This window comes from Callithrix jacchus, chromosome X, assembly GCF_049354715.1.
Source record: "Callithrix jacchus isolate 240 chromosome X, calJac240_pri, whole genome shotgun sequence".
Lineage (NCBI taxonomy): Eukaryota > Metazoa > Chordata > Mammalia > Primates > Cebidae > Callithrix > Callithrix jacchus.
The window spans coordinates 42,346,053-42,365,792 of NC_133524.1; the positions used below are offsets into that span (position 1 = coordinate 42,346,053).

The window sequence follows — 19,740 nt, forward strand, 5'->3', positions numbered from 1 at the left end:
CAGAACCTCATCTCTATAAAAACAAAATACAGGCCGGGTGCGGTGGCTCAAGCCTGTAATCCCAGCACTTTGGGAGGCCGAGGCGGGTGGATCACGAGGTCAACAGATCGAGACCATCCTGGTCAACATGGTGAAACCCCGTCTCTACTAAAAATTACAAAAAATTAGCTGGGCGTGGTGGCGCGTGCCTGTAATCCCAGCTACTCGGGAGGCTGAGGCAGGAGAATTGCCTGAACCCAGGGGGCGGAGGTTGCGGTGAGCCGAGATGGCGCCATTGCACTCCAGCCTGGGTAACAAGAGCAAAACTCCGTCTCAAAAAAAAAAAAAAAATACAAAAATTAGCCAGGCATGGTGGTGCCTGTAGTCTCAGCTACATGGGGTGATGAGGTGGGAGGATCCCTTCAGCCCAAGTTTCAGGCTGCAGTGAGCTGTGATCATACCACTGCACTGCAGCCTGGGTGACAGAGTAGGACCCTAAAAAAAATAAGTAATAAATAAAAGCAATAGTAAATAATTATGATGGAGGAGGTTATGTTATGTAATAAAACAGAGTGTTACAAACTTCCTGAACTGTGTTAAAAATATGTATAGGGGCAGGTGGGGGAGGGGGCTGACATCTGTAATCCCAGCACTTTGGGAGGCCCAGGTGGGAGGACTGTTGAGACCCGCCTGGGTGACATGTTGAAAACCCCATCTCTACAAAAAATGCGGAAGTTGCTAGGCGTGGCGGCTCATGCCTGTATTCCCATTACTTTGAGAGGCTGAGGCGGGTAGATCAAGAGGTCAAGAGATAGAGACCATCCTGGCCAACATGGTGAAACCCCATCTCTACTAAAAATAGAAAAATTAGCTGGGCGTGGTGGCTCACGCCTGTAGTTACAACTACTGGGGAGGCTGAGACAGGAGAATTGCTTAAACTTGAGAGGCAGAGGTTGTAGTGAGCTGAGATCGCACCACTGCACTCCAGCCTAGGAACAAAGTGAGACTCCGTGTGAAAAAAAAATTTTTTTAAATGCAAAAATTAGCCGTGGCACATGCCTGTATTCCTGGCTACTTGGGAGGTTGGGGTGGGAGGATCTCTTGAGTCTGGGAGGTCAAGGCTACAGTGACCTGCAATTATGCCACTGCACTTCAGCCTGGGAAACAGAGTGAGACCCTGTCTCAAAAACAACAAGAAAAAAAATGCAAGACACACACACACACACACACACACACACACACACTCTATTAGCCTGCTAGCCTGACAGATATACACGTTTATAGCAGTTGGCTCTGCATAGCAGAATGTGGTTGAATCTACTTTTTTCTTAATCCATATTTGCTAATGATTCTATGATGATCATATGTTAATTTTTAAATAATGACAATTTTAATGCATTTGTTGTGTCACTTGCATTAGGTGCAATAGGTGGATTGTCTTGGCTGTGGGTTGAAACAGTTATTCTGTATATGTTAAGAATATTTCCTATCTTATTTTTAAGGGTTTTTTGTTTGTTTTTAAATTAGAACTGGGTGTTGAATTTTGTCAAGTGAAATTTTTGTTTTGGCAGCTGCAAAAATGATCATAGTTTTCCTTGTTTCTTTTTTGTAACTGAGATATATTTTGCAGAAAACAAAATGCACAGATCCTAGGTGTTCAGTCTGATGTGTTTTGCCCATTGTATACACCCATGCAACCACCACTGAAAACAAGAAATGAACATTTCCCACCCCCAGAAAGTTCTAGGGGAAATTCTGTGGTAAGTTGTTGATCTGTGTGGCTAAGCTGCTGCCACCTGCTTTGTACATAATCTCCAGTTGGCCTCAGTTGAACATCCTGCAGGCCTGAAGCCACTTTTTTTTTTGTTTTGAGATGGAGTTTCGCTCGTGTTACTCAGGCTGGAATGCAATGGCGCGATCTTGGCTCACTGCAACCTCCGCCTCCCGAGTTCAAGTGATTCTCCTGCCTCAGCCTCCCCAGTAGCTGGGATTACAGGCATGCGCCACCACGCCCAGCTAATTTTTGTAGTTTTAATAGAGACGGGGTTTCTGCATGTTGGTCAGGCTGGTCTTGAAATCCCAACCTCAGGTGATCGGCCTGCCTTGGCCTCCCAAAGTGCTGGGATTACAGGTGTGAGCCACTATGCCTGGCTTGAAGCCACTTTTGAGGTCCTAGCAGGCTGCCCTCTCTGTCACTCTCAAGTTGTTCATCAGATCACTGTGGTGGCAGAAGGGAGCTAGATTCTCTGTAGGGCAAGTGGCCATGGAGAGGGGTTATAAAGCTGCCTTTGGAAGAGAGAAGAGGGCAAGAGCAGTGGATAGAAGCTTTTCGAGATCCTGCCAAATAATGTGTCTATGGCAAAAACATTTCTGGGCACCATCCCCTGAGAGGTTTTTCAAAAAATTTTTTATAGATAGAGTCTCACTCTGTCACCCAGGCTGGAGTGCGGTGGCACAATCTTGGCTCACTGTAACCTCCACTTCCTGGGTTCAAGTGATTCTCCTGCTTCAGCCTCCAGAGTAGCTGAGGATTACAGGAACCCTCCACCGCGCCCAGCTAATTTTTGTATTTTTTTTTTTCCGAGACGGAGTCTCTCTCTGTTGCCAGGCTAAAATGCAGTGGTGTGATCTCTGCTTACTGTAACCTCTGAGTCCTGGGTATAAGTGATTCTCCTGCCTCAGCTTCCCAAGTAGCTGGGATTACAGGTGTCTGCCACGACGCCCAGCTAATTTTTGTATTTTTAGTAGAGACAGGGTTTCACTATGTTGGCCAGGATGGTCTCAATCTCCTGACCTCGTGGTCCGCCTGCCTTGGCCTCCCAAAGTGCTGGGATTACAGGTGTGAGCCACCACGCCTGGCTAATTTTTGTATTTTTAGTAGAGATGGGTTTCACCATTTTGGCCAGGCTGGTCTTGAACTCCTGACCTCGTGATCCGCCCGCCTCAGCTTCCCAAAGTGCTGGGATTACAGGCAGGAACTACTGCAGCTGGCTTGAAAGGTAATTATGGGTGAGGAGAATAGGGAATACATGTGGTGGGTGCAGTATTTCCGACACTGCCACAGCCATGGGATTTCATCTGCAGGCCCCAGACCTTGCTGTGTGCTCACTTGTTGATAAAGTCCCATACCACTTTCTGGAACATTCTCTCCCAGAGCATCCCTTCCTTTAGTGGCTGGGTTGCACACTTGCACTACAGCATTGACCTTTTATGCTTGCTACCCTCAGTGACCTTGAACTTTACTACCCTGCACTGATCTCATTGCATTCTTTCTGCTGATCACCAGTGTCAGCTGTGGCAGTTCATGGAATAATACCTAGTGTTATTTCTTCAGCTTATCATGTTAAAGCAAACTGGGCAAAAACACAGAAAGACGTTTATATTTTCTATAGCTTAACACTGACATGTTGGATGTGTTTTAAACACCATGAAGTTAAAAAAATGAGCTTAATGGTAGCATTTTGCTTTCTGTCCTCTGTATATCTAGGGTAAGAAATCTGTACAAAGGTTAACTTGGGATTTCCCCAACTAAAAGGCCAGGGCTCAAATTTTGGGTCTGAATGTGGCCTAGACTCTTCCATACAATTTCTGTAGCTTGATGTTTACTTGAGTAAAGCAAATAATCACTGCTAGTTTATGTTTCCTTCATATGGGCCTTCTGAAAGTGAGCCAGGTAGGCTCATTCAGGCCTGGGCTCTTTCTGGGGTGTGTGTGACACATACAAGTGTTGCCTCTGAAGCTACCATGGTTCCTTGCTTGAGGAAAGTGTAGGACAAAGGCAGGGAAGGAATCGTGTGTAAAGCAGGTTAGGGAGGCACGCCAGGAAGCACGTCCCAGACTCCAGCCAGAAATCAAATCAAACCATGAAATCACAAAGTCACTGGGTGGAGCGGCAGTCCTGGAGCAGGCTTCCTCCCACGGCTCTTGATGCAAATGTCAACCAAGGGCCACGTTTTCCATGTTGCGGCGCCTACACCACCGAAATCAATTTAGACTTCTATTTCTAGGAGATGTCACAACTTAGACTTTTTCTTTTCTTTCTTTCTTTTTTTTTAAAGATGAAACTATTTTAAGCCTGCATCCAAATGCAAGCAACTGAGATGGAACTGCTCGCAGGATGCCGTCTGTTAACAGCCATGGCTGAAGACTGAAACCTCCAGGATGGACACCAGGAGCCTGGGTCGTGCTCCTCTACAGGGGCAGGAGCTGTCCTTCTGCAACACCCCCACCCCACCCCACCCCACCCATTGCGGGAAGGTGTCTGAGGCCTAACTGTGTGGATGAACTCTGCAGGGGCCTTTAGAAATCGGGCCATCCCCCTTCCTTTAACCCTCTGTTGTTTGTCCCCAAGCTGTTTGGCCTGCAATCTGAGGAGACAACTGATTTTTCATGTTTTATACATTTTATTCATACATTTCTCCAACTTTGAAATGACAAAAGCCCAATTCTATGGTTTCCCATTACACAGCATCCTACAGGTATGTATATTCTACAAAGAATACTATGGAGTTTCTCTTCTTCCCCTGTCACACAAGATAACTGATTAGGGTTTCATCAACTTGTACTGTGCTGGCAGCGCACCAGCATTCTGGTTGTTCCGGTGACAGGGCAAAGGGATCAGGATGGGAGGGTGTGTGCTAAGGCATGTAAATAGATACACACAGAGAGAAAGAAAAGCAGGACATTTACAAAGAATCCAAACCTTTCCAATCCCTTCAGCTCCTGGGTGTTGAGGGACACCTCTGCACAAACGCTCTTGTAAGCTAAGGCTCTGCTGTACCCTGCAAATACTTACAATTGGATACGGTGAAATATACAACAACCATTAACATCTCTCTCTTTTTATCACTGAGACAATACTTCAACACCTTTTATAAAAAGGCAATAATACATACAGAAAAAAGAACACGTTGGCAAAACTTTATGCAAAACCACCCCAGAACTGAGTTTGAATGGCGACATGCCTACACTGTAATCAAACACGATACTCGGGTCTCAGCACGTGAGGGTTGTGCGGCCCTCACATCAGTCACGCTGCCTGCTGCACCCGGCAGCCGCCCACCTTGCCTGCACAGATGACATTCCGGGAAACAGCTAAGACTGTAAATCAATTCCCCCAATTCTTGGTCTCTTCCAAATAAAAAAAATAGAGGGAGCCATTCACTGTGGAGGAATGCCTATTTCTGTTCCCAAGGACAACTCCCAGTACAGAGGTTGTACTTCCTCTGGGTCCAGAGATGGTCACCCCTAAGCCTCTGTCAATAAGAACACTGGCATGTTCCCTCAGTCACACACCAGAGAGAATGGAGCGAACACGTAAGCAGTAGCTAAATTCTGAGCTTCTGAGCATCGCAGAGATGGAGTTGTGCTTGGGGCCAGAAAGGAGGTCTCCTGTGTGGCAACAAACATCTCTTTCCATTTTCTTTTGCTCGGTCCATTTGCACAGGTTCAAGGGAGTTGATGGAGGGTCAGATGAGAGGTGGTGGGAGCTCAGGATTTTCTATCCACACAAAGAGCTAAGACTTGGGAGTGCTGGCCCCAGAGATGGTCCGGCCCTCTTTCTACTTCTGTTTCTGTGGGATATGTCTGCCCACCTGCTGCACAAAGCAAAGCAGGGGAAAGACCGGATGGTAAAATGGTAATGAACATCCTCTTCTTCTCCCTTTTCCCCCACTTCCTGGATGTATGTGACAGCTAAACCTCACCCACAAAGCTGGAAAATCCGAGACTCCCCATAGCTCCAAGTTTAAGGCAAACTGATATATGTGTGCATGGGCAAAGCCAATCAGGCCATGAACCTGGAGCAGAGTCCTGTATCCAGAGATTCCAAACAGAGAGGGAAATCTTATTTCTAAAGGAGTAAAAAAAAGAAAAGCTCTGGCAAATGAAATGATTTGTGATTAAAGCTTGTAGCCTTTCTGTAAGCTGCAGTGAGAAGGAAAGCATCTTTTAATAGAAGAATTAATTACAGGTGCAGAACAAGAGCACCACACTCAGGTACCTTTAACCTATTACAGGCTGTAATCACTCTCAGTATTGTAAGCCCTAGTCAAGAGGATGGAATAAGGAGGCTGTGTTCAGTTCTGAAAAAAAGAGAAACAAGAAACACACACAAGTTTGATAACAGGAAGCAAGAAGGAGGAGGGATGAGGACGGCACGGAGCTTGGTTTCGGAATGCCGATTCCAAGGTGCCTGCTCCTCTTTCCCAGGAGACAGTGTGGGAAGCATTTCTATTAAGAATTTGTTAATCAAGCAGTTTTCTTGGTAGCTTTAGCAACACGTTCTCTTTGCCTCAAGTTAAGAAACTGGCCTGAAATGGAAAAAAAAAAAAGGACATGACATCAGTGGGGGACAAAAGAGAGTTGGCTTTGGGCTGCCCTGTTTTTCAGGGGCAGTTCCCAGTCTGGGAATCTTCCTGGAGGGTGGTTTGATTGACTAAACTTTTTCAAGAAATAAACTTGAAGCCTTAATAAAGAGACAAATACAAGGATTTAAAAACAAAAGAACTCTGCAGTGATCAGATCAAAGGCTGTAAAAAGATAATAGTAGCTGCAGCCCAGGCCTGCCTGGAGCTCAGAGAAAGGCTTGGCCCACTGGCTGGCTCCAGCAGCCTGAGAAGGAACAGGAACACCTCCTGCATTTCTCCTGCAGTGGGGGACTTTGTGACATCTTTAGATATTCTGCCACCAATAGGATGGGCTGGGAGGATGCCTTCTGAATGCAAATACCGAGAAGTAGGTCAACCATTTCTTTTCCTCTCTGAGCAAATATTTCAAACCATCTCACCTGACAAGAGATACATTTAGCATTTTAAAAGGCTACAATGTTATCTTGACACCGGGAAACTTCCAGATGAATTAAATTGAGCGACATTTCCCTTTTTAGCATTAAAATGGGATATGCTTCATGTGCAAAGTAATTACTGCCTTGTGATTGGAAAATCAGGACATTTCATCTTTTTAACAAAGAATCCAACATATAAAAACTCTCCCTTTCTTGCTGTGGGGAATGGGGTTGGATAGGGGAGAGAACCTTCAAAATATGGCTCTCCAATACTTCAACTGACCACTAGTAAGATTTAGTACTATTTGCTCTGGTCTTTAAAAGGAAAAAAAAAACAAAACAAACAAACACACAAAGGTTCTGCTGATGGAATGGAAGCAGTAAAGAAGCTCTTAGCAATTTTCTCTGATTGCTTAGTAGGCAATTGCAATGTAGCAGTAGTGGCAGCAGCAGTAGCAATGTACTGAAATTACTCTAAATTCAGAAATTTACATATATGTAGCTAGGTCATAAAGACACTGCTTTAGAGAAGACATGTATTAGTGGAATGGAACAGATAACCTCTTTGAGAAGTCAATGAGTTCTTGATGCAGGAATTTCACCATCCAAATGATGGCAAGAACCATGCCTGCCTGTGTGCTTCTCAGAGGACTTACAAAGCCACTGAGAAGAGGACGGGTGCTACAGTGCCTGTGAATTCTAGGGCCACAGACATTTAAGTTGTCATTGCTTTTCTCCTCCTCTGCTTAATCTACCTTTATAAACATGGCAGATAGCTCGAGACAGCATCTCTGGAGATATGGGCTCAAAGGGTAAGTGGGCGCATGGGGGTTTCCACTAGAGGGAGGGAAGTTTCTGTTTCCCATATGTTAGTTGTATTTGTCTTTGTGCTTCACCAGAAAAGAGGTAGAACAGGCATCTTCATATTAGTGAGCCCGAATTGTGGTCAGTACCATACCAGGAATGACTGTCTGGCCTTGGCATTGATCAGATTTGAATCGGTCCCTAACACAGCCCTAACCAACTCTTCTCTCTCCAACTAGGGTGAGACAACTGTTGAGCTTGTTTCTGGTTTGGTGGCTTGGTCACCCCACTGTGGGCCCCAAACAGAAGTAGTTCACTCAATACCTTGTTTGTAAGTTGCAGACTCATCTAGTCACCGACAAAGAACAACATCAGAAAAAAAATCGCCATCGTTTCATAATAGGTGGTGGGTTGGTGGGGGGGTAGTATGTTGACAATGTAAAAGAAGTATACTAATGCCTTCTCTGTTTGGTCCTTTAAGAGGAGCTGTTCAGCTCAGAACACACCCTGCACATCCTGCCAAGGCACAAAGTGACAAGGCCATCTAACCTACAGGAACCAAAAAACGATGGTATGTTTTCAAGGATCACAGGTTAATATAAGCACTTTACACCCTCACATGCTAATGAAAAACATTCTACTGACCTCTGGCAAAGAGTCTGAGAACCCCCAGCCTGAATCTCCTGTATTAGAAGAATGTGACTTCATGGAAGGGTTATGAGATGGTTAATGTCTCTAACACAACAAGGACAGATGATTCCCCTGTGCCAAGGGATACAGCAAGAGGAAGGAGAGACCACAGGTGGCCTCCAGTACACCCGTGGCCCTTGGGCGCATGACTCTGTGTGAGTCAGATGCGGTCCAGCTATGCTCTGGCAGGCTACATTGTCACCCTGCCAACTGATACTCACTCCTGGGCCTTCAATGGTTCGATGAGCATCTAATGAATTATACAATTGAAAAGATTATCAGCTTGGAAACCTGAAGAAATCTATAACGAAATGAAGGACCCAAAGGCATTTAATTATTGAACACATAAAAGGAAGTATATTTAAAAAAAATTGGTTAAACTGTCCTGTTAGTTATCATTTTAAAGGAATTTACAGGGCTGTTATAGATTATTCTCTTGGAATATTTCAGTTTATGGCAAATGCCTAAACTGGTTTCTTCATTGCACAGTATTTTCTCTTCAAATGGGTGCTTTAAAACAATTACATACAGATTAAAAATCCTCATTTCTTTGCTTAATTAAAACGTTAATACTTTTAGACAACACATATCTGAAATGGTGAAACCAGCAATTCCCCCCCACCTTACGACAAATTAAACTGAGACAAAATTACAAACACATTTCACTACATGATTATTATTAATAAAAATCAGTTTCTTTTTTTGTTATAAAGTTGCCCAAAATGCAAGGGATGTGCATAGGTTTACAACTTAGTCATAATAGCATTTTATTCTTATTCCCCTGGGTGTGCCCCATGAACGGAATGTAGAATGTACTTTGCTGTAGATTACAGATTGTTTTGTCCAACACAGACACACCGACAGCATAAACGCTCGCGACTGTCCACATGCATTAAGAGTCAAGACCCAACTTCAAATCTCTAAAAGGTTTACAGGGTGCTTCAAAGAGACAGTATCACATTATCTGGATGTTACATAAAGGACTTAAAAAAAAATACTATTCTAAAAAAAAAAGAGAGAAAAAAGGCCTTTAAAAATTTATGACTGTTTTGTAATCACTACACTAATTATTTCAAATAAATAAAGGAAAGAAAGATATTCCAATCCATAAAATCAGACTCTAAAAAGAATGTAGTGTTCCACCCCCAGTCAAGGTAACAGAATCATTGTTTATTATTATTAAAATAGATTATAGAAAGCAGCATCTATTTTGTGCAGTTTTTAGGGGCCTTGGAAATAAAAAGCTATGATTTCCAAAAATATAACATTCCAAAGGATTGAATAATACATACATTTAAAGATACATTTTATTAAAGTTTAGGAGAACTGATTAAAAAAGATACTGTCTCTTTAAATTAGTGTGTAATTGTTTTTCTCCTCCTATCTATTTGGACATGACAATAATTATAAATGTAGGTCACACTACAACTAGGTAGTCTCTAGGGACCATGACCTGCTGACACAAGGCCGATAACAAAGAGGCTTTTCCATGTATGAGGTGCTCCCAGTTATGCTCAGATATCTGGGGAGAGGCCTAATAGACCCAGGAGACAGGGACCCACTGTGGGGCTGTGCACACGAGCTCAACAGCTTCCTCCAGATGTCTGATTGTCTCATCAATTTCATTGTTGATAATTGTGAGATCGAAGTAGTGTGCATATGTTCTCTGTAAGATGTCAGACTCCTTCTGCAGACGCTGAAGAGATTCATCCTAAATGGTGATGAGATGGAGGTAGGGGTGGGCATGAGAGGAGGGAAAAGTAAACAGAAGAGAGAAATCAGTTGGATTTGTTCTCTTTTCACATTTCTGTTCATCCCAGTGTCAGAAACAGTCAAGGCCAGACCTGACATGCCGTATTCCGGCACGAGGCCAAGTCCGCTCCATGACAGAGGAGACAGTGATTGCTCAACATGCAACGGAGGGTCCATGACAAAGCAGATGAGCCAGAGAAAACAGACACTCTTCAGGAAACACGCCACCCCCACTCAGGCCTAGCTGTGCCTGTCCCCAGAGTCAGGAGGGGTAGGGCCATGCCAGGTGTGGGTTACCAGTGGCTACGGTGGCCCAAACAGGCCTGCAGGAAGCCCCCAGCTCTAGCCTCAAGCCGCTCTCCCAATTGGCAGGAGGGCTACGGTGGCAAGGCTGGAGCTCTTTACCAGCCTCCCCTTGGTCCTCCATGCTCATGGGAGCCAGGCCTCAGGGCCCGGCTGTGTTTGCATCAGTTAAGTCCCTGCCCTTGGATGACAAATTAAGTTGTATTTTTTCCTCTTCTACTTAAAAGTTCCACATGTTCCAGGAATTCAATTACATATAATGGCCCTCACTCAACAGCAGCTGATGCCAGAGGCAAACGCTCTTTAAACGTTACAAATAATGGCTGAAATAAGGCTGTTTCTTCAATAAACAGCACCTGGCATCTGACGAACCCCCTTAAATTGGTCTACATTAGAAATGGCTAGACAAATGTCACTATTCATAGGTCCTCATATCTCTTATGAAGAAAACTTATGGAAGAGAAGCTACTGAACTCTAGGGAAGTTTGCTGCAACAAAGGACGTTCCCTAAACTACAGGTTGCCACAGATTATAACTCTTGCAAGAGGGATCCAACAGTAGGAGGGAGTTTAGCATCCAGCCTTGTCATGCAAGTATAGCTTCCGCTACAGAGTGGAAATTCTTTCAAGACAGGGGTCTCTTATGAGCCACCAGAAAGAAGTCTGCCTGTACATCTTCATGAGTCAAATTTGTCATGCTGAACTCCCAAAGGGCAAGTTCAACCTTGACACTAGGGAACTTTGTGAGTGAAATTAACCACCCCCACCTGCCATACACTAGGTGGGTGAGCTTGGGCTGGGTCTTAAATATCTATAGAGATGATGAAATACCTCTTTAGTTGATTAGTGGCTCTCTCCTCAGCTAGGACGTAAACTTGTCTTGTGTTCCCTGTAGTTGCTGTGCCCCAGCATTAGGCATAGGGCCTTGCACATAGTAAGTGCTTAATAAATGCTGTCAAAAGAACAAGCACTTGTCTGACTAGTGCCAGTCGTTACAGGGTTTTACAAGTATTACATCTAAAATCAACAGACTGAGCAATTCTGCTAGGAAATGGGGGCTCTGGGTGACAGAGACAGAGCTCCAAAGAAATAAAAGATGCGGTATCTTCAAGGACATAGGAGCTGTAGTGCCCAGTACTGGCTTAGGGCCCCTCCCCTCCTCTTCTCTAAGGCCCCTATTACTGGCAAGAAACCCTTCCTGATGAGGCTGCTGGGAGGTACAGGCAAGCCTCAGCTCTCTGGGTATAGCTCTCAAAAAAGGGGACTAGAAGTGAGATACAGAGACTTGCTTGATTTTGTCCTGGCATTGCAGTGGGCATGTGTGGACACCACAGCAGACAGGAACTCAATTTTTTCTCTCAGGACACTCTGAACCAAGAATGTCCTATCTGTTTTGTCCTCTTTTACACGCATTTCAAAGCAGGACAGGGCATGCTTTGAATGTTAGTGTTAAGGACCCAGTGTAGATAGGACCCCAGTTAATCATCAGCTTCTAGTTCTGCTTGTACTTAAAAAGCATAGTATTTTCACTGTGGCTTTACTTTACAATCAACACAATGCAAAATACGCCATTTTAGCAAACGTGCATTCACCCAAAGACAGGAGTGCTTCCTACCAGGATGAAAAGGAACAATTCCCACAACATCACTCTGTGGCACAGGGGATTCTATTTGAATATATAGTCCTGAGCTTCAAAAACCACTAGCAGAGTTTATGATTTGCTCAGCAAGCTGGGCTGATGAAAATATCCAAGAAAATTTATGGCTGAAAGTATCACATTTTTAATGTAGGTCTCTTTACAGAAAAATAAAGCTCCCTCTTAAGAATCTTTTAAGACGAAGCTATATTTGTCAGTCTCTTCCTCGACAACAGCTTGTCTGTGTGCTTGACTCACACGTGAGCGGGGTTTAACTCAGTGAAAACAAAATGCCTTTATTCTAACAGCAAAAGCAAGGATTTGTGGGAACAAAATGTCTACATTCTAAATCTATTAAAAGAAACAAAGCTGTATTTCACCACCTCCTAGCTGGTACTTACAGGCAATTTTCTGCACCATTTTGGCAGCTATGGAAAATTAGTAAAAGGGTAGGAAAACAGGCAAAACAAAAACAAAGATGATGATTCAAGAAAAATACATGGCAACCAAAGGATAAAAGCTAACCACAATGTGGAGTTTCAAATATGTTTGTGTACTAAATAAGATGGGAAAGTAGAATTTTACAAAGGAATATACCTCTTGCAGATGAAATAACAAAAACATAATGATGGAAAATATGAGTAACACAGGTAAATCTAAATCCTGAATCTTCCTTAAAGGTACACAAAGGGAAAGTTTCCAAGCCATGATTTAACTAGATTTTAAGCTTGGGTGAGTTTAGGCCAGTGCTGACTGAACAGAGTCAAGAGTCCTCTGATGATTTCTCGAAGCTGTGAAAGCAATGGTCTTCAGGATACCTTTGTATAAGTCTCCACTTAACTAAGGAACCTACAGCAGATAGGCACTGCTGCTACCAGACACATGATAACTACCCTTTGATCTGCTCAGCAATGGAAAACCTTCTAAGTTGACAGCCAACTCTCATGAGCACCATCTCTGTGGCAGTATCTGACTTGAGTTGGCTAAATAGTGTATACAGCTCATTTCTAGGTTTGGCAGTCTCCAGGGATCTGGAGAGAAATTCTGCAAAGGTTCCACTCCAGGGGCTGCACAATCCCTATCACGAGAGGGAGTGGGTTGGCAGCCTGGGACGCCTCGGTTAACAAGGTAGTTCCTGTGGGAGTGAGAGGGTTTGTCCTCAGATTTTAGAAGTCAACTTCCTGATAAGGCTGTCTCACGTACCATTCTATTCCACATCGCATTTCATCAGAGCAGCCTTGCTGCAAATGTAGACTGACACACTTTCGACTGTGCTGGGGACTAAGGCTTGACCCTTACAGTTTATTTGGGGAAAAAGATGGATTCTTACCTCATTTAAACCTGGAGTAATAGTTGGGGCAGCAATGAAAACAACAAAAGGAGCGAACTCTGCAGTTCTCAGGACCTTCAGTGCCTGTGTTAAGAAAAAAAAAAAATTCCGACTTAAAAGAAGAAATAACTAATGTAACGTTCAAACGAGTCTATAAAAATTTTTATACAACTGAAAATTTCAAGCCCTTCATTCAAATTTTTGGCAAGGTATTATTAAATGTACCAATTTTTATATAACGTATATTACTTTTTTGTTCTAAAGGATGGACAATAGCCATCAGAAAAGTTGACCAACTGGACATTTTTCTTATGACTCCTGAATCAATCTAATTTTCTTCATAAAAGTTAACACTGATTATATTGGTTAATGTTCATTTAAACCTGGTTATTAGTTGTAGCCTGAATTTTTATCAACAGGAAATGCATTTAAGGGGAGACTTGGACCTGCAGGCTGGTTTTACCACTAATCTGGAGGCCTCACCCTCACATTTCAAATTTCAAATTGCTAGCCAAGGATTGCTAGCAAATCCAGCCACTGTAACTGTATGTTGCTCTGCAGAAAGGACCCCTGGGACTCCTGGGTAACCTTGCCCAGGGCTGGAGTTAGGAGCCCTAACTAAGACTTTGTGTCTTAGTCTTGTCACTAAAGACACTGTGTGGCTGTGGGCAATGTGTAGGCCTGTGAGAAAACGCTGCACTCAAGAGAGAAGGGCCTTTGAGATCCTTCAGTTCCTTTCCAAGGCATTGAAAACCTCTAACTGCAAGCTACTAGTTTGCATAGATATACTGCAACGCTGATGCTGTGGGAGTTGGTTCTGCTAAGGGATTACTGTTTCAGTTCTTCCCCAGGAGGATATGATTACCTTGGAGGTTACCAACTCCCTTCCAAGGAACAAAACCCAACACATACAGGTACCCAACTCACAAGTGACGGATGTGCAATTAATTCATATGCACTGGGGTAAACATCTTGCTGTCCTTTACACAAGAATCTAACTATCCGGTTCCCCACATATTTTGCTTTCTAAATGGTCTTTAAATTTGCTTGCTTTGCACTATTCCTATTGCTCCATCTTTTGCCTGGTTTATTTTAATAGTAATTAGACTGGTCGCCCTGCTTCTGGTTTTGCTGCTTCCCAATCCATACTCCATGCTGCTACTGGAATGATCTTTCTGAAATGCAAATTCCATGGCTCCCTTGCTCAGAATTCATCAACAGCTCCCTCTTGGCCTCAGAATAAAATGTATACTCCTCAGCATGAATGCCACATCTCTCGCACAAAAGCATGCCTGTGGTTAACCTCTTCAGCCTCTCTCTCTGCCTCTCTGCCTTCATGGACCAGACTTCCTGAACTAATTCCAGTTCCAGAAAGGGCCAGACTCTCTCTGGCTTCCTGGCCTTTTGACTTTCTACTCCCTCTGCCTGGACATCCCACCCTCTCTTCCCCTTCCCTACTTGCCCTTTTGCTTGGCTGAGTAGTCCTTCAGAACTCAGTACTGATGCTCTTTTCTCTGGGAAGTCCTTTCCCATGTGCTCCTGAAGTATGCATCACATGGGAAACCCAAGACCCCAGGGACTCCTTGAGGGCAGGGAATGTATCTTGTTCAGCTGTCTCACTCATGCCCAATATGGCACCCAGCATAAACTGCCTTTATGAAAAAATTAAAATGTACAAATAGTAGATATAATTTGTACAGGATTTATCTTGTCTTTTGAGGCAGGTTCATATATACACCACTCTACTCTCTTGGCTGAAGGGACTCTCTTAGCCTTTTTGTGTATATAGGCATGTAAGAGACAAATCTGACATTCATGGTTCTTTATTTTTTTAGTGCAAGGTTAGCTTTCACTAGGATTATATTTCTGAATTTTAGTCACAGAGGATCTTCTTGTGGGTTAAGGGAGACTGGTACATTGTATTTATCCATCAAAGTTCTTTAATTCTTAAAGTCCTAGGCTCTGATTCCTCTTGTAAGAAAGCTCTCTAAGCTTGCATATTTTTTGAAAGAGGTAACTGGCAATTTCTTTGCCAATCCTTTTGTGACTGAAGACTTTAGCGAGCAACAAACATTATGATGAAGTCCATACATAGCTCAAGTGAGCTAACAGGGATCTTCACTTAGAAATGTCCTTTATGTCAGTATTATCTTTGGCGTCTTTTCCTTCCTTCCTATGCTCATAGGTCAGGTAAAGACATGGTCAGCTGAGACAAGGTTTTCTCATCAGCCCTACCCATTGTCACACACATATACCCATCCCAAGGACTGCTTCTGGGCAACTGAGATGGGAAAAAGTCCTATCTGCTTCTATCCCTGAAGCTACTCTAAGTGCTAGATGGAAGTCCACATAGCCTGGATGCTGAATGGAACACACAGATGAAGTAGAGAATGACACTCTGGGCATGAAATGTTTTTTTCTCCACTCAGTGGCCCAGCCTGACAGCTACCCAATCCTTCTAATGTTTTCCATTCCAGCTATCACATTACAACAGCAGAAAACAAACTGCTTGGAAAACATTAAGTTTCGCTTCCTGCAGATTACCCATCTCTGTACTTCATTCACACCCTTGGTCTATATCCATAGACTGCACTTACTGCATAAAACCATCAATGTGGCCATGTTCCTCACATTGCCAAATGCCAATTATGTCTAAGAATCAGGTTATATTCCTTGATTTCCTTTTTTCTCTCTGGTTGTCAGGAAGTTCAGAGCCAAATTTAATGTTTATCACAGTAACTAAAGTAGCCCCGTGGTTAGCATATTTGCTTCTCCTCCTTTTTGTGGCCTTTTCTATTTCTGTACTTTATTATTATACTTTCAACAATTCTAAGATGCCTCAAATCTTGATTAAGATTTTCCTGTCTAGTCGGCCTCATATTTTCAGCAGAGTCACATTTCCTCACTTGTTCTTGAAGGTCTCTGTGCCATACTCTGCACTACTTCTGGGTCTCAAGTGGGTGCCAGTTTTGGTGCTGTGGCAGCCTGGCTGAGGTTCAGAGTTACTTCAGGGACAGGAAATGGAATTGCTCACAAGGAGGATTACCCTCTCTCAGGGAGTTAGTAGGTGACTTAAAGATGAACTCTAAACCCTCTTCCTGATTCAGAATGAGGCACGAATTTTTAAATGTATGTGGGCAAATGTTTCTCTCCAAATCTCTCTGGGATTCAGTGAGAGGGACAGAGAGAGAGAGAGAGAGACAGAGAGGGAGAAAGAGAGAGAGAGAGAGAATGAGAGAGAAACAGGGACAGATATGGACAGCGAGAGAAAGAGTGTACTCTAGAAAGATCTCTGAAAGCATACTAGATTCAGATAGTAAAAGTAACATTAATCTAACATTTGTGGAGATAAATGGATTCTATGGCTTAGCTATGGCTAACCTCCAGTTACCATCCTAAAGGAATAGAAACTCATTTGACCCAAGTATGTAAGATGCAGATATCTATTCTGATTTGCAAACTTAAAAGGCACATGGGGCAAGCATCTGAGTCATTTTGTACACAAATCTAAGGGTTTAGGAAGAGTGCAGTGACCCCAAACCCATCTCTAGAGAGCTAACTGATTTCACAAAATAGTCTCTGGTTGAGAACCTGGTTCTTGTTTACTGTACAGATTACTAACAAGACTGTACGCTACCTCTTGATGATGACCTCTTCCTCTGTGGGCAAAAGCAAAACTACAAATATTCTGCTACTATTAACTTTTTCATGCTGCAAATGGATACATTAGAATAAAGTTAAAACCTAAAACCATCACGTTAAGCTCTGATTACACACTGGGGCTATTACAGTTTCAGCTTTAGGGGCACAGATTATTTTCTGAGCCATAGCTTTATTTTCATGAGAAATAAATTCTATAGTTTTTCTCAGATTTGACTGCATTACAGATTTTTCCAAACGTTAAAAAAATGAGGCTTTAAATTGTACTACTATGGATAAGGTGAATCATCTTAAGGATTCCCAGGGTTACCGCTTTTAGGGTGGTACAGTGAAAGGAAGTGAGGATTTATTGTAAAAGAATAAAAATTTAAAAACCAACACAGGTCAACTTCACACCTCACTTTCAATTGGCTGTAAAGCCTTAATCAAGCCATTATTATGTTAAGCCTATTGGTTTCTTCATCTAGAAAAGTAGATATTCATCTCCAGCTCATAGGGTTACAAGGTTTAGGTAAGGAGTCATAATGCCTGGCAAAGTATACAGCACTATAAGAACATAATCTATTACTATTTTATGAGAAGCCAGGTTATTAATTTTTTTTCTAGTTTAATGTCTTTTCCATCATCCTCTAGCTTTAAAACTGGACCACAACATCTTATCATATAGTATTATTAGACGTGCTCAATTTGGCCTTAGTTGTCTAAAACAAGATGGCATAAAGTATTAGACCTGCACTAAAAGAGCTGAACACGTGTTAGGTGGTTTTCTTATGGTCTACATGTAGTTTGGCAGAAGTGAGAGGATTTTAAAAAATGCCACAAGGCCCTTCTGTTATGGACAGTTTTGGATATACAAAGAGGAAGGAGTTTCATCCTCACCAGCTTGTATTCTGAATTATATTCTTAGCTCCTGACCCTGTGCTTGGCATATAACAAGTGCTTAATACAAGTCTGTTGGATCGAACTGTCTGTGAGATACAGTAGAGGGATCATCTAAGAAGCTAGAGTGGGAAAGCGTTGGAGAAAAATGTCCTAAGGAGAGAGCCTCCCTGGAGCAATGAGACTCTGCCTGAAAGCAAGTTGTTCATAGCCATGGGCATCCTGAAGGCAGGATGAAGGCCTTGCCCAGCTGGGGAGAGACTGGGTTGAGGGAAGAAAAGCCCGACAGTGAAGCCCAGTCGGTGCAGACTGCGGGCATCCCCAGCTGTACCATGGTACGCAGTGGTCATTGTGAGACCAGGACTGGCATGAGGCTGGCCTGGGCAGGAGGGCCTGGGACCAGTGTAGTCAACCAGACCAACAGGAGGAGCAGGACTCGGGCAATCCCTATCCCCAGGGCCGCTAGCCCAAAGATGCTCAGGCAGCCAGGATGCCAATGGCTGGCCCTCAGGGCTAGTTGGACCTGAGAGATCACAGTTCTGAGAGGCAGGGACCCAGGAAGCAGGAGAGAAGAGTGCAGGTGAGCTCATCCAGCACTCAGGGGAGCAGAGGAGAGTGTGCCCAGCTGGGGCGAGGAGATGCTGGGGCCAAGTGCAATGGGGAAAAGTAACTGCTGTGGGTGTCCTGAGGAGGCTGAGAGAAGTGTCTCCCACTCAGCAGTGCAGAGCAATGCATGGCTGTGCAAGGGCAAGGAAACAGGGAGAGCTGGACGCTATGGGTGGAACAGCAGCAGCAGCGGCAGCAGCAGCAGTGGCGGTGGCGGCGGCAGCAGCGGAGGCAGGTAAGGCAGAAAGCCCTCGAAAGTGGACTTAGGTAATGCAGAGGGAGTCTGAGGAGCCCTGCAGCCAGCATACTGCTAGAGACATTACTACCAGCAGAAAACGACGTTCAGGTGAAGACCAGTGTGGAACCCAAGGAGAGGATGTCGAAGACCAGGACCAGGATTGAGACTTTGCCTCTAGCCACCCCTGGCCAGAAGATTTTTCCAATCCCTAGTAAGGAGGGATTAGTAGTTAAACAAAAATCAATCTGTGGTACACATCATATATTTAGTTCTATATAGGTCCAAGTTAATTGCTAAGTAAATGGCATTATTCACCCTACTGCTGCTCTCCTCCCTAGCCCCTTAAACAGATCCTTTTGTGGTTTCCAAAGTTCCAAGTTCAAGAACCCCATCAGGTGTTGTAAAATGGAAATGGGTGAACCCACTGGCCATGAATTAGGATCTTGGAGCCCAGAAACTGAGCTGTCAGGCCCCAGGTCACACAGACTATGGCTATATAGGTTCTGTCCTTGCTTTAGGGATGGTTAGGGGACCAAGTCTCATACAGTGGCCCTTGAACAGGGATTTGCCCTGCCTAGGATAGCCAGGTAAGCCTCCTATGAAACACAGCCTGCTTGAGGGGAGCTGGTCTACTATTTTAGCAGGTAGCATACTGGTTCTATTTCTACGTGTTAAAGGAGCTTTGGTACAGATCAGTCCTAGAAATGGCAGATCTGGGAGTCACCTGGGTACCCACAAGCCTCTCTGGTAACCCACCTTGATGTCTACAACTCCCAAATCCTTCCTACTGTGCTTTAACTCCCACTTCTACTTGGTTTGTACTCAGAGATGAAAAAACAGCTTGTCAGCATTTTTGATGTAAAGCCTTCAGCTTTCTCTTTTTCAAGTTTAATAATTCCTATTGTAAGATGTATCTAGAAACCATTTCATCATCTCTGTGTCTGGTTTTCTTTTGAGTCCTCTCCCAGTTCTTCATCTCTCTCCTAGTTTTAGCTCAGGGGCAGGCATTGTGCTCAGGTAAGGAAATGGCAGAGACTGAGAGCCACCATGGGTTTCCATCCCTGCTGCCTCTGACATCTG

At 43.7% G+C, this 19,740-nt stretch overlaps 1 protein-coding gene across 37 annotated transcripts in view; it reads right to left on the reverse strand.

Moving 5' to 3' along the window:
• Positions 1 to 4,362: 4,362 nt before the first annotated feature.
• CASK (calcium/calmodulin dependent serine protein kinase) overlaps positions 4,363 to 19,740 on the reverse strand; it is a 437,686-nt gene continuing 422,308 nt past the window's right edge. For 24 of the 37 annotated variants that reach the window (XM_078364095.1, XM_078364094.1, XM_002762805.6 and 21 more), the window contains 2 exons: positions 13,278 to 13,361; positions 4,363 to 9,968 (listed from right to left, as the gene is read on the reverse strand). In XM_078364095.1, the coding sequence (XP_078220221.1) occupies positions 9,792 to 9,968; positions 13,278 to 13,361 (261 nt within the window). In that variant the 3' untranslated portion in view covers positions 4,363 to 9,791. Of the gene's footprint in view, positions 9,969 to 13,277; positions 13,362 to 18,748; positions 18,869 to 19,740 lie in introns of all 37 variants that reach the window. The other 13 variants (XM_078364081.1, XM_078364077.1, XM_054251060.2 and 10 more) reach the window with 1 other exon arrangement.